The 15,678-nt window shown below is 41.2% G+C and overlaps 1 protein-coding gene across 1 annotated transcript in view; it reads left to right on the top strand.

The window, feature by feature from the left end:
* Positions 1-13,392: 13,392 nt before the first annotated feature.
* The window catches only part of SLC5A8 (solute carrier family 5 member 8), a 55,238-nt gene continuing 52,952 nt past the window's right edge, over positions 13,393-15,678 (top strand). Inside the window, exon 1 of the mRNA XM_054443403.1 lies at positions 13,393-14,133. Within this exon, the coding sequence (XP_054299378.1) occupies positions 13,783-14,133 (351 nt within the window). The 5' untranslated portion in view covers positions 13,393-13,782. The remainder of the gene's footprint in view (positions 14,134-15,678) is intronic.

Raw genomic sequence — 15,678 nt, 5'->3', positions numbered from 1 at the left:
TGTTCTTAAGATTTTTGGAAATTTTCCTGAATTTTTCTTTGATAATTGCCTTCCCTCCACTCTTTCTGTAGAATTCCTAGAATCATGTTTTCAACCTCCAGGACTAAACGTCTAATTTTCTTTTCTTTCTGCTTCTATTTTTCATCTCTGGGTATTTTTGTTCCACTTTATAGAAGGTTTCCTCAATTTTATCTCCTAACCCTTCCATTAATTCTGCTCCTATATTTTTTAGTTTCCAAGAACTCCTTCTTATTCTTTATATGTGACATTTTAATAGGGAACTCTTCACATTTAATGAATGCAAAATTGTCCTCCTTTTCTTAGAAAATGATAACTAGTTTTAAAGGTTTTCTTTTGCTCTCTGCATTTACTGTTTTCTCAGTGTTTCTTTTACAGTTTATTTTGGACTCTGTCTCTTATGTGAAAGGTTTTTTCCAAGTGGCTAGTGATCCCTAACTGACCAATTCAAGTGAAGGGGAGAGGCACCATGAGCTAATCAGAAACTTACGTGGAGGGGGGACATACTGATTACAGTGTCTCACTTTAGGATAACCAGGTGGGAGCCCTGTCTTTTTATAGCCTCTAAATGCCAGTTTTTGTTTTGTTTTGTTTTGTTTTGTTTTTTGTCTATTCTTTTGGGCTGCTTGTTTTTTCCAGAAAGGAATTCTCTCCAATCCTGCCTAAAATAGTGTAGTCTGGTATTTAGCATGCTGGGAGCCTGGTAGGGGAAAGGGTGGATGGGTCAGGGATGGAGGAGTGTTGTCTCACTCTTCATTAGGCAAACTTCTGTAATTTTTATTTTCCAGTAAAATGCCTTGCTCTAGCCCTTAGCTGTGACTGGTGCCCTCAAGCCAGAGTTTTTTGGTTTTTGTTTAGTTTAACCTCTCCCAAAAGGGTATCTTTAGTTTTCTGTCAAGAAGAAGGGAGGAGCAGTTACCTGGCTGTGCAGTCTAGGAGAGGGGAAAGGATGTGGTCTCTAAGAACTCCGTATATGAGTCCTCTGGTTTTTCATTCTACCTCATGTCTCTGCCTTTAGAGGTATACAGCATATCTGATTTTGGATTCTGTATATGCTTGGCGGGGGGGTATTAGTCCGTTTTCACGCTGCTTATAAAGACATACCCTAGACTGGGTAATTTATACAGAAAAAAGAGGCTTAAAGGGCTCACAGTTCCACGTGGCTGGGGAGGCCTCACAATCATGGTGGAAGGTGAAAGGCAGGTCTTACATGGCCCCAGGGAGAATGAGAGGGAAAGAGAGAGAGAGAGAGAGAGAAATCAAGCAAAAGGGGTTTCCCCTTATAAAACCATCAGATTTCTTGAGACTTATTCACTAACATGAGAACAGTATGGGGGAACTGTCCCTATGATTCAATTATCTCTCACCAGGTCCCTCCCACAACATGTGGGAATTATCGGAGTTACAATTCAAGATGAGATTTGGGTGGGGACACAGCCAAACCATATCAGGGAGCACTATAGCACAGATTGTTTTGTTCTTGTTGCCTTTCATCTTTACAGTATTTAACAAATGAAGAAAGCTAAAATTGAAGTCAATTTCCACTTGTTTATCTGCATTCATTCTTCCAAAATTGTATTGAATGCAGTCGATAAATTGTATTTATCTGCAGTCACCCCTTGTCTCCTTCTCTTTGTCCCTATAAGCTAAACACCTTTTTTATTCCTTTAATGCCATTTTAGTGGAGTATATACAATCCATACATTTTCCCAGGTATTTTTCTTTCTTCATTCACAACTTTCTATATCCAAAAGAGGATTTGAGCTTGTTGCAATAAAATATACATATGCAAAAAAGGTTGAAATTTGAGAAAAGTAAAAAATATCAAGTAGCAAAAGAAAGGAAACACTTGTGGCAGAAATCTAGGCTAAGGATAATAGGCCATGACTGTACAAAGGTTGGCCCTTACTAAACACCTTGGCAGTTCTGCTAAAAGGAGGAATAGGAGGAATTTCACAGCCCTCATTATCTAACAGGAGGCACTCTGGGGCATCAGATAAAACTTCTACTAAGTTTATTGAGTGAGTTGATTCTGTAACTGAATAAAAGTTCTTGGTGCTCCAACTTGGAATTGATTCTACTGAAGAGATTAGAGTGAGACCCAGATAAGAAAAATAAATAAATAAAGATAGATGTGAGGGGTAGGGATGCTAAGTCTTGATTGATTGGCACCTTTCCCAACTCAAGCACTGTGATGACACCATCTGTTGTTACTCACTCTATATTCCCAGTTTACTCAGGGTTTCTAGGTGGAAGGACATGAAGAAAGTACCCTGTAGAGGAATTCTTATAGTTTTCTCTTTCTTTTCCATTTCAACAGGATATTCTCAGAGCCCTCTAGCAACTGTGACTGTGATTTCAAGGCAAGAAGCAAACAGACGGTAGGGAATTATGTTGGGAGTATATATTCCTTTACTTTTCCTCTCAAAAAGAAAGAAAATAGGCTATTTTTTTTTTTCCTGATAAGAAAGTGTATGAGTAAGCCTAGATTCAGGGCCCAATAAGATCATGCTCAGATTTTCAAATTACAGTTTTAGAAATTTTGGGGAAATTCTTGATGCCAAAAGGCATTGTGAAGTAGTATCAATACAATTGCAGGTTTAGCATTTTCTTTATGCAATAAACAGTACAGGGCTCTGGGGCTTTACAAAGATGAGCAAGCAACAGTCCCTTTTCCCAAGGAGCTTACAGTGTCTCACAGGAGATAATAAAATGACACAACTGATTAATAGATGAGACAGCTTCAGAATGCCTAGCCAGCTACACATGTCTAGCCACCTGCCTACATGGAGACCCAGTCCCCTTTTCCCACCCACAAGGTGAATCTGGGAAGCCACAAACAGGAACCCTGCCCTTCTGACTGCAGCTGATTAAATTAGAGGTCAAGAGATACGTGACCTAAGCCAAACCAATTGGATTTCCTCTCCAAAAGATTTAAAATTAGAATTCAAAGGTGCTAATCAGTCTCTGCTGTCCACTGATTTAAGGGCATAGAAGCACTGGCTTGGATATTTCTGACCAGGCACCAGTGGCAATGCAGAGAAAACACATCTGGAGAGAAAGAGGCATGCAGAGTGGCTTTCCAGTCCTTCTTTTGGCCTCATGGGATCCATGAGATACTCCCATATTAAAAGTTTTGATTCAAACAACTGTAATACAATACTACTGTGAAGACTAAGAAATATATGCTAAGGGGGCTCAAAGAGGGAGAGACAGCACATATTGTTGTGGAGCAGGTGGGATTAGAAATAGTGAAATATTACATGAAAAATTTTGACAACTGAGTTCACCTTAAATGATGGGTAAGATTCTAACAGGAGGAGATAAGTTGAGAGCATTAATTAGTGAAAGAACCATGTTGGGGAGAGAGAAACTAGGTATGTATGTTCCAAGATGCCTGGGGGTGGTTAGGTTTTATGATGAAAATTAAATAGCTCTTGGAGTAGATTCTATCTTTGCATCAACTATGACACAAATCAGCATATTCTAGGTCCTTTCTCCACTTGGAAAGAATTACTGCCAATTATCAGTCCATTTCCATTGGCTTCCCTCAACTACTTTGCTTCAAAAAAAAAATGAAAAGTTCATTTATTCCTATAGTTCTATAAAAGAAATCTACTCCAAAAAGATGTGAAATGACTTATAATGCAATACTGTAATTTTTGATATAAACTTCATCTTTGTTTCCTTGTTACAGGATAAGTGGTAAGTAAATATTGCCTAGTAATGTGACGTGAGTAACAGAAAATACAAACTTATTTTCGCCCTAGGGAAGCCTGCTTACTTCTGTTGACCCTCTTCTCAATATCTATCTATAATCTTCAGATATAGCAAAGGGCCAGCAACCACTTTTCTGGGAAAAAAAGATATTTTGCCAAACTTTAAAAATACATGGGACTGAAAAATAGTGCATATATACCTATTGAGTGCAGTGGTCTGATCATAGTTCACTGCAGCCTCGAACTCTTGGCCTTAAGGGATCCTCCTGCCTCGGCCTCACAAAATGCTGGGATTACTGGTGCCTTGCTCTATTGTTTAAACTAACATTTTTCATAAAACACTAAATGTGAATATCTTCCAAAACTTGAAAGAACGATGCAGTTATAAAGCATTATAAAAATAGGCATATTAGATATTTTTATATGTTTTTAAGTTCATTGATTAGCGAGAGGAATAAAACTGAACTCAGTAGAAAAGTTTTGGAGAGAAACAAAAAAGTGAGGATTTTTACCTTATAGCTAACATTATCTACATTATTTAGAGAAGGATCTTGTTTTTATACTATAATCCTTTTAGACAACAAGCCAATGAAATTTTAAATTCAAGCAACTCAAATGATTCTTGACAAGGGTACCAAGACTTTTCAATAGACAAAGGGTAGTATTTTAAACAAATAGTGCTAGGAAAACTGAATATCCACATGCAGAAGAATCACGTTGGACCCTTACCTAACACCATATACAAAAATTAACTCAAAATGGATCAAAGACTTTTTAAGACCTAAAATGATACAATTCTTAGAAGAAAACATAGGTCAAGTCTTGAAGATATTAGAGTTGGCAATGATTTCTTGGGTATGACACCAAAGGAACAGGGCACAAAAGTCAATAAATTGGATTGCATAATGATTTAAAAATTTTGTGCATCAAAAGACACTACCAACAGAGGAAAATGATAACCTACCAAATGGGAGAAAATAGTCACCAACCATATACCTGATAAGTGATTAATATCCAGAATATGTAGAGAAATCTTACAATTCAACAAAAAACAATTTAAAATGGGCAAAATACTTAATAAACACTTCTCCAAAGAAGATATACAAATGGCAATAAGCACATGAAAAGGTGCTCAACATCACTAATTATTAGTGAAATGCAAATCAAAACTACAAGATACCACCTCACACCCATAGGATGGCTACTATTTTTTTAAAAAGAACATAACAAGTGCTGACAAGGGTGTGGAGAAATTAGAATGCTTGTGCACTGTTGGTGGGAATGTCAAATGTTAACAGCCACTGTGGAAAACAGTATGGCAGTTCTTGAAAAAAAAAAAAAGAATTAGTGTATGATCCAGCAATTCCACTTTTAGGTATATGCTCAAAAGAATTGAAAGTAAGGATTTACGAAACATTTGTACATTCATGTTCTAGCAGCATTATTTGCAATAGCAAAAACATGGAAGTAACCGAAGTGTCCACTGACAGATGAATGGATAAGCAAAATGTGGTATATCCATATGATGGAATATAACTCAGTCTTAAAAAGGAAGGAGATTCTGACCTATGCTACAATGTGGGTGAATCTTGAGAGTATTATGCTAAGTTAAATAAACTAGTCACAAGAAGACAAATGCTGTATGATTCCACTTATATGAGGTATTTTGAGTATTCAAAACCACAGAGACAAAGTAGAATGGTGGCTGTAGGGGGTTAGGGGATGGGGCAACGGAGAGTTAGTGTTTAATGGATATAGAATTTAAGTTTTACAAGATGAGGGATTATGGAGATAGACGTTGGTGATGGTCGCATGACATTATGAATGTGTTTAACGCTACTGAACTGTACACTTTAAAATGGTTAAGATAGTAGATTTCATCTTATGTGTATTTACCACAATAAAAAATATTGGACATTATGAATGTGTTTAACGCTACTGAATTGTACACTTTAAAATGGTTAAGATAGTAGATTTCATCTTATGTGTATTTACCACAATAAAAAATATTGGGAAGGCCAGGTGCGGTGACTCACGCCTATAATCCCAGCACTTTGGGAGGCCAAGGTGGATGGATCACCTGAGGGCAGGAGTTCAAGACCAGCCTGGCCAACATGGTGAAACCCCATCTCCACTAAAAATACAAAAATTAGCCGGGCATGGTGGCAGGCGCCTGTAGTCCCAGCTATTTGGGAGGCTGAGGCAGGAGAATGGCTTGAACCCGAGAGGCGAAGGTTGTAGTGACCCAGGATCGCACCCCTGCATTCCAGCCTGGGTGACAGAGAGAGACTCCATCTCAAAAAAAAAAAAAAGGGAAAAAAGTAAATCATATTTCAAAATATACTCAAGAAATATTTTCTTCAAAGGATCTGAGCAACGGAGTAAGGGGCAGTCCACTGTGTCAAGATGCCACACCGTTCTGGTGCACTCTGTGTCTCTCCATTCTGGGTCTGCCTCTGCCTTCCACTTCACCGTGCTTCTGCCTCAGTGGTCCTAGTGCCAGTGGTCTTCTGAGTAGCTCCCTAGAAGACAACAGCTGTTTGCCACAACAAGGGAAAAACTGGAGACCATCAACTTGAAGTAGAGAAGGTAACAGTAGGAACTGGTTATTGTCATAGTGTTTTTAAATCTGAGAACTTTTAACTTTGCCAACTAAGGATGATTGATGGGGAAAGAGTAAAATATCTGGGAAACTGGTCTCTGAGAAAGAAATTTGTTCAGTGCAGGTTGTGGGTGAGATGGATGCGGCAGAGACTGCTACTCTCCCCTAGGTTCCATTCTCTCCTTCTTCTTTAGAAATAGGACCTTCAGTTTTTAGTTCAGCATGTGGTCCTCTGGTACAAAGGCTACATTTCCCAGTCTCCCTTGCAACTACATGTGGCCATGTGACTAAGTTTTGTCTAATGGGATGTAAGTGGAACTGCCTTGTAAAATTGATGGTAAAAGTCCTTAAAGGGCATAGCTATGCCCCATCAACCCTTTCCTTTTTCATACTACAGTGGAAGTCCAATGTGAGGATAGCAGAACTGTTAAGAGAGGAGTTTGAATCCCAAACAACTTTCTATGGCCTCATCCCCTGACCTATTCCAATCCTGGGCTACCTATTTCTGTACTTTAAATTGAAAGATAATACATTTGCATCTTGTTTAAGCTATTGTTACTTTGGTTTCCATCACTCTCAGCCAAACTCAATACTACTTGATAAAATTGGTAAAAAAAAAAAAAAAAGATAAATTAGAAAACTGCTTTATGTCTAATGAAGCTTGAAAATAAAAAGTACTTCCTCATATGGGTTCTCTGTTTTCCCTCCAAAATGTCTGTGACAACACAGAAAAAGAAGAAATTTACAACATTAGAAATTAGGACCAGTGCAACTTAGTTGAGAGGATTTTATAATAATTCCTTCTTTTGTCTATTCATTTGTTCAGCATGTTTATTAAAAAGTACCCCTCATGTGCTAGGCTGTTCATATAGTGGTGAACAAAACAGATAAAGTCCTTGTCTTCATGGACCTTCTATTCTAGTGGGAGAACAGAGACCACCATCAAGATAAAAAAAATAAATATAATGTCAGTTTGTATATGTAGGTGAAGAAAAACAAAGCAAGGGAAAGGAGTAGAAAATGATAGACACAAATTGTGAATTGAGTGGTCAGAGAGGGCCTCTTGGAGGAGGGTAACATCTGAGCAGACCCCTGAATGAAATGACAGTGGGAGTCCTGGTGATATCTGGAAGAAGAGCATTCAAAGCAGCAAGAACAACATGTGCAAAAACCCTGAGACAGAAACAGGCTTGGCAGATTCCAGAAATGGTAAGGAAGATGATGTGCTCAGAGAAGAGTAAGTGGAGGAAAAGAAGTGGTAAGAAGAGATATCAGAGCTTGTCGGGGCCAGACAGTGTAGGATAAATTGACAGGAGATAAGTGGATTAAAAATCATACTTTGTGTTCACTCTGAAAAGAAAATGTTGTGAAATGATGGGAAGACCTCTTGTCCCTCCATTACAATCTATACTGGGTTCAGAATCATAACATCTACTCTCATGAGAGAGATGGAGGATTAGTCCATTTTCATGCTGCTGATAAAGACCTACTGGAGACTGGGTAATTTATAAAGAAAAAGAGGTTTAATGGACTCACAGTTCCATGTGGCTAGGGAGGCCTCTCAATCATGGTGGAAGGCAAAAGGCATGTCTTACATGGTGGCAGACAAGAGATAATGAGAGCAAAGTGAAAGGGGTTTCCCCTTATAAAACCATCAGATCTCATGAGACTTATTCACCACCACGAGAACAGTATGGGGGAAACCACCCCCATGATTCAATTATCTCCTACTGGGTCCCTCCCATAACACATGGGAATTATGGGAGCTATAATTCAAAATGAGATTTGGGAGAGGACACAGCCAAACCATATCATTCTACTCCTGGCCCCTCCCAAATCTCATGTCCTCACATTTCAAAACCAGTCATGCCTTCCTGACAGTCCCTCAAAGTCTTATTTCAGCATTAACTCAAAAGTCCACTGTCCAAAGTGTCATCTGAGACAAGGCAAGTCCCTTCCGCCTATGAGCCTGTAAAATCAAGAAGCAAGTCAGTTACTTCTTAGATACAATGGGGGCACTGGCATTGGATAAATATACCCATTCCAAATGGGAGAAATTGACCAAATAAGGAGCTAAAGGCCCCATGCAAGTCCAAAATCCAGTTGGGCTGTCAAATCTTAAAACTCCCAAATGATCTTTTTTGACTCCATGTTTCACATGCAGGTCACACTGGTGCAAGAGGTGGGTTCCCATGGTCTTGGGCAGTTCCACTTCTGTGGCTTTGCAGGGTACAGCCTCTCTCCTGGCTGCTTTTACAGGCTGGCATTGTCTGTGGCTTTCTCAGGCACATGGTGCAAGTTGTTGGTGGATCTAAAATTCTGGGGTCTGGAGGACGGCAGCCCTTTTCTCACAGTTCCACTGGGCAGTGCCCCTGCGGGGACTCTGTGTGGTGATATCAACCCCACATTTCCCTTCTGCACTGCCCTAGCAGGTGTTCTCCATGAGGGCCCTGCCCCTGCAGCAAACTTCTGCCTGGACATCCAGACGTTTTCATGCATCTCTGAAATCTAGGCAGAGGTTCCCAAACCTCAATTCTTGACTTCTGTGCACAAGCAGGCACAACACCATGTGGAAGCTGCCAAAGCTTGGGGCTTGCACCCTCTGAAGCCATAGCCCAAGCTGTACCTTGGCCCCTTTTAGCCATGGCTGGACCAGTTAGAACACAGGACACCAAGTCCCTAGGCTAGACACAGCAGGGGGTCCTGGGCCTGGCCCACAAACCATTTTTCCTCCTAGGCGTCTGGGCCTGTGATGGGAAAGGCTGCTGCAAAGGTCTCAGACATGGCCTGGAGACATTTTCTCCATTGTCTTGGAGATTAACATTTGGCTCCTCGTTACTCATGCAAATTTCTGCAGCAGGCTTGAATTTCTCCCCAGAAAATGGGTTTTTCCTTTCTATTGCATCATCAGGCTGTAAATTTTCCAAACTTTCATGCTCTGCTTCCTTTTTAAAACTGAATGCTTTCAAAGTCACCCAAGTCACCTCTTGAATGCTTTGCTGCTTAGATATTTCTTCTACCAGATATCCTAGATCATCTTCCTCAAGTTCAAAGTTCCACAAATCTCCAGGGCAGGGGAAAAATGCCATCAGTCTCTTTGCTAAAACATAGGAAGAGTCACCTTCGCTTCAGTTCCCAACAAGTTTCTCATCTCCATCTGAGACCACCTCAGCCTGGAATTCATTGTCCATATCATTATCAGCATTTTTGTCAAAGCCATTCAACAAGTCTCTAGGAAGTTCCAAATTTTCCCACATTTTCCTGTCTTCTGAGTCCTCCAAACTGTTCCAACCTCTGTCTGTTACCAAGTTCCAAAGTCTCTTCCACATTTTTGGGTATTTTTACAGCAGCACAACACTGTACCAGTACAAACTTACTGTATTAGTCCATTTTCACACTGCTAATAAAGACAAACTCGAGACTGGGTAATTTATAAAGAAAAAGAGGTTTAATGGACTCACAGTTCCACGTAGCTGGGGAGACCTCACAATCAGAAGGAGAACAGTACGGGGGAAACCACCCCAATGATTCAATTATCTCCCACTAGGTCCCTCCCACAACAGGTGGGAATTATGGGAGCTACAATTCAAAATGAGATTTGGGTGGGGACAGAGCCAAACCATATCAGTTGGGCAGTCAGCCGTCTGTTGTTGGGTGATTTTTACCAAAGTGCATCTTTCTCTGTACAAACAGAGGCTGCCACCTCCAGAGAATGTATTATCTTAATCCTCTGGCTGGAAGCTTATGGGGATAGAGTAAACTGGCAGTGCACAGTGAATCTTGGGAGGGGTCATCCTTACAAATAAAGCACTAGAGTTTGGTAGAGATGGAAGAACTTCAGATGCAGTGGATGCTGTAACCAATGGCTTTTATGATGGTATTTCATGGTGATAGTGTGAGAACGCCAGACAGAGGGAACAAAAGAGTCATAGTAAATGCAAATTTACTCTGTCCAAAAGAGTCATAGTAAATGCAAATCTGCTTATCATGCTATTGAGTTAGGTACTAAACTTTGCTATGCCATCCAGTTGTAAAACCTAGAGCCCCAAAGAAGAGAATAATAAGATAGAAAACAACACAACTGATCTTTTGGCTGACACTAAGTCTGGAAATTACCCTTCCATTTGAGATGATTGCCAGAAAAATCATCAATATATATCCTATGAAAAACTCCTGGGGGGCAGAGGAATGGGATCAATGCTTCAAAGACTCAGAGAAAGAAAATCATTATAAAAATTATTTGCTCCTAGAATTTAAAACATATTTTAAGAAAACTGCTTGGCTTTCTAAAGGTGAAAAGACTTTAGAATGAGATTAAAGGGAGAAGATTACTTTTAAAAATTCAGCAACATTAAAAATGTAATGACCAAAGTAAAATCTACATCAGGAGTAGGAATGTAGACTCCTGTAGCATTACTATGACAGACACCAGAGTCAATGACATGAAAGACAAACTTAAGATCTCTTCAGGTATGTGGGTAAAAGAAAAAAGGATTCAAGTAAATGACATAGAGGACTGGGGCTAGGCATGTTGGCTCACGTCTGTAATCCCAGCACTTTGGGAGGCCGAGGCGGGCGGATCACGAGGTCAGGAGATAGAGACCATCCTGGCCAACATGGTGAAACCCCATCTCTACTGAAAATACAAAAATTAGCCAGGCGTGGTGGTGTGCACCTGTAGTCTCAGCTACGCAGGAGGCTGAGGCAGGAGGATTGCTTGAACCTGGGAGGTGGAGGTTGTAGTGAGCCGAGCTTACGCCACTGCACTCCAGCCTGGGCAACAGAGTAAGACTCCATCTCAAAAAAAAAAAAAAAAAAAGAATAATATAGAGGACTGGATAGATTTATTTAAGAATTACACATTTCTGAGGAAGATACTAGGAGAATTAGAACAACAGTAATTAAAGATATCACTTTAAAAAACAAGACCTGACTATTCAAATTGAAAGGACTCTCCATTCTAGATGATAGCAATGAAAAGAGGGCTATTGTAGAAATACCCTGGCAAACTTTTGGGAATGCAAGTATAAAGAAAAAAATCACATCTATTGGTGTTCTGTCATAAAGCAAGTAATTTATGCGGAAACAAAAATCTAGCTGTTCTCAGATAGCTCTCCAATAGGAAATGCCAGAAGACAACAGGAAAAATACTTAAAATTTTTTGAAGAAAAATACTATGACCTAAGAATTTTCTCAGCTGAATTTTTTTTCTCATATGTGAAGACAACAAATGAACAATCCCATATATTCAAAGGCTCAGGAAATAGAGCATTAATGTATTCTTCATGAAAATATTATTTGGAGACATACATCAGACACCTGAAAGATGTGAAAGAAGAATAGGGTATGGATTACACATAGTTCATGGCATTATGTGAATGTTAGAAAGCAAGATGACATAGCTTGGGAAAACAGAAGCTGTGTCTAATAGCAGTACTTCCAAGCCATAACTTATACTAGCCCAATTCTCAATAAATTGGAAGGCAGCTAAACAATCATACAGTGCTAGTATTTTATAGTGTCAGGGTCTATTCACATATAATCTCATTTAACCCATTTTAATTCCGTGAGATAAAAACCAATATCCCCATTTAAGATATGGGAAACTAAGACATAGAAGGAAGCACTTGGCTAACATATCATGGCTCGTAGGTGGCAGTCAAGAGGTCAGTTTGCAGTCTACAGATTTAACCTCAGACTATTCTGCTTCTAACATGACTACAGAAATGTATTGATCATTAGCTGCCTGAAGTTCTGTTCTTAACTCTAGGTGTCCAAAAGGAGATGAATTTTGTTTAGATAGCATTTCCCATATCTAGGGCTATTGGCTTTAAAGAAGTTCCCAGAAGTGAATCCAATTCCTAGAAGGATCAAGCTGGATTCTTTTGTGTGTTATTCTAATAGGTTGCTTTATATATATATATAATTTATATAATATATAATTTTATGTATTATATATAAATATGTATAACATCATATGTAATATATAAATATAGTACATTTCACACTGGTAGGACATAGTTCCAAACCACATATTTGTTTAACCAGTTGAATTACTTGGATTTAGCTTCTGTTTCCCTCTTTATTTCCTTCTGAAAATATTATACAAATAACATCAGTTTACAAAAAATAAAATCTGATATAGCTTTTTTATCATACACTAGGCTAGACTAAATGCATTCTGTGGATTGTTTACCTAGGACCAGCTGGTATATTATAAAGTTGTATACAAATGAACAAGGACTGCCTGAAATAGATTGATAACAGCACATTTGGCTGGAGCGTCTATTTTAGAAGGAAAACCTGAGAATCATATTATTTGAGTGTGATTCATGTGTTAATAGTATTTCAAGACAAGCCACTTAAAATATGTCCTGAGTGGTGATACTGTAAATGATCTTTTCTTCACTGCTTTCAAGTGTCTTCATTTAAGTGTACACATTTTGCCTACCTATAACACTTATCTACACATTGTGATTAAGAGGGCAAACTCTGAAATCAGACCTAGATTAAAGATCTTAATCTCTGCCAGTTGATTGGGCAAGTGTCTTAATCATTCTACAGTAATTTCTGCATTTGAAAATGCCTATCTCAAGGGTAATGAGAATTACATTGGTTCACCAAAAGAATTACACTGACTAATATAAAATGTGCCAAGCATGTATGTGTCACATGAAGGCTCATTAAAAAGTGGTATTATTGTTAATCTTCCGGTAACTACTATTTCCAACAACAGGCTGAAGGGACTCAGAAATGTCTGTTGAGTAAAAACACAAGTAAACAGTAGCACAGATTTTCTGCTCTCCTTTATGATCGCTGACCTGTCTAAGGACTGTGATCTCGGTTCACTACAGATTGTCACCTGCATTAATCTACTGTCACCCATTAACCTATCAAATAAGGCAGTCTAAAAACTCCAGGCGTCCCTTTCCGTAAGGACCCGGACTGTTGAACTGGAAAGCTAAAATTCAAGGCGTGAAAATTGCCCTTTGTCCCACATTCCTCCTCCGGTCGCCTGCTTATTTAAATGGTGCGTCCCCTCGGGTACCACTTGAACAAAACCTGCGCAGAGCGCTCCCTGTGTAGATTCGCTGGAAGCAGCTGGAGGCTCTAGTTCTCATCTGCTCAGGTGTCCCTGGAGCCTTGGCGAACTCGGCCACTCCAGTTCCTCACCTGGTGAGCGCTCAGGGCAGCGGGCCGGTTTTCCGAGGTCCCATACCTGGGTTTGAGGGGCGCGGCTCGCAGCGGCGGGTGCAGGGACGACTGCCAGCCCTCACCCCGCCTCGGGGTGCGTTCGGAGGCCGACACCTGGAGGACGCCTCCAGTTCCCGCGGGACGCCACGCCTGCGCGCCGGGGATCGGGGATAAGAAGTGCGCGCCGGGCTCCGGCTGCGCGCCGTGGGGCCACCAGTTTGCGCGCAGGGTGCAGGCGACCGTGCGGCCATGGACACGCCGCGGGGCATCGGCACCTTCGTGGTGTGGGACTATGTGGTGTTCGCGGGCATGCTGGTCATCTCGGCCGCCATCGGCATCTACTACGCCTTCGCTGGGGGCGGCCAGCAGACCTCCAAGGACTTCCTGATGGGCGGCCGCAGAATGACCGCCGTGCCGGTGGCTGTGTCCCTCACCGCTAGCTTCATGTCAGCCGTCACCGTCCTGGGCACCCCCTCCGAGGTCTACCGTTTTGGGGCCATTTTTAGCATCTTTGCCTTCACCTACTTCTTTGTGGTAGTCATCAGCGCCGAGGTCTTCCTCCCGGTGTTCTACAAACTGGGAATTACCAGCACCTACGAGGTAAGGGGCAGGGTGGGCTGGGACCATGCAGGGCGCGGGGGAAGGGGACTCTGCAGATGTCTGGAGGCGTTTTCTTGGGGGCAGACTGTCACTGCCACATCGAAATTTCTCCCCGTCTATCATCACCCTCCCTCCACTCCTCCCTGTCCCCCGATCTTCACCTCGCATCTTTCCCTTCTACTGAGAGGTGTCCTCTAAGGGTGAAAAAATCCTTGGGATTTACTCTCTTGGGCTTAGTGAAAAAAAGAGGCTTCCAAAGTGAACGGATTGCAATAGTAGTGCTCACTATGGTCCTTTCTACATTTAGCATCTTTGATTCCCAGGGAAGAGGAAAGATTTTTGGGGAAGGTAAGTTCTTCAGGCCTCAGGCCCTGCTTCTTGAAAGGAATACTCTTGTTCCAGGTCCTCAGCGCCATTCACTCTTCCAAGATAGTTGGTAAAGAATTTGTGCTCCCCTTCCTTCGCCTTCCACACACACCCGCTTAGTGGCTAAGGTGTACCAGTACCTGTATTTGGGACCAGATTTTACCACTTACTAGCTGGGTGACCTTGGGTGACTTACCCAACCTTTTGTGCCTATTTCCTCAAAAATAAAATAATATCACCTACCTCATCCAGTTGGGAGGATTAAATGAGATGATGCAAAGTGTAGCATTTAGAATAGTGTTTGACACAGAGTAAGTGCCGGATAGGTATTGGCCATAATTACTGTGGTGGTGCTAGTTGTGGTGGTGGTAGTTATCTTGGGATCAGTAGGAAAATTAGGCAGCAAGGTTCTCAAACAGCTCTGCCTTCTCTATGGAAAGATAATTAAGGAAAACTGTCTTTCCTCTATTGCACAGGTCCCCTGGCTATAGGTTTTCTCAAGTTGTCTGCAAGAAAGGGCTTTGAAAAGACGATGCACGTTTAGTTTAAAGAGCTGTTGAATGGGAAGTGGGGGGCGGGATCAAAGCTCAGGGGAGTGGTGGGGCCCAGTTCAGTGCCTTCAGTGGTCTCCCTCACCCAGGCACTGTTCCTTGAGCTCCACGGGACAAGCCTGCAGAAGTTTGCTCTCTATTAGGCCATTACCCAGAGGACTCCAATCCAGAGATTCTGGCAGGTGGTTTCCTAGTGAGGCTGGTTCAACTGGTGCTGGGGACAGGGCCTTAATGGCACAACAAACATTGGTGACACATTCTGCCTGGGCTCTAGTGACATCTTCCAGGGCGAGGCACCCCTGGGCAGCATTGCCTTCCATTCACTCGGGCTGTGTTTTGGAGAGCTCAGTAATTATCCCAGAAGTGAGCAGGATGCAGTTTCTCAGGTTTGCTCAGAAGTGACAAACTGGCGAAATTCCCCAGACAAAATTCAGTTCTGAGTCATTTTTTTTTTTTTACTTCTCCTTATAGTGAGAAGAAATAAAATATAATTTCAGGCTATGACTTCTTTTGAGAACTCAAAAGGCTGGTGACACTGGGACCATGCTCCCTGTGGCCACAGGAACTCTGAGTTTATACCTATTGCTCTCACTCTCTATTAAACTTCTATATTGAGGTCTTATCTTTG

The sequence above is a fragment of the Pongo pygmaeus genome, chromosome 10 (genome assembly GCF_028885625.2).
Source record: "Pongo pygmaeus isolate AG05252 chromosome 10, NHGRI_mPonPyg2-v2.0_pri, whole genome shotgun sequence".
Classification (NCBI taxonomy): domain Eukaryota; kingdom Metazoa; phylum Chordata; class Mammalia; order Primates; family Hominidae; genus Pongo; species Pongo pygmaeus.
This window is presented reverse-complemented; position numbering and strand designations above follow the sequence as displayed.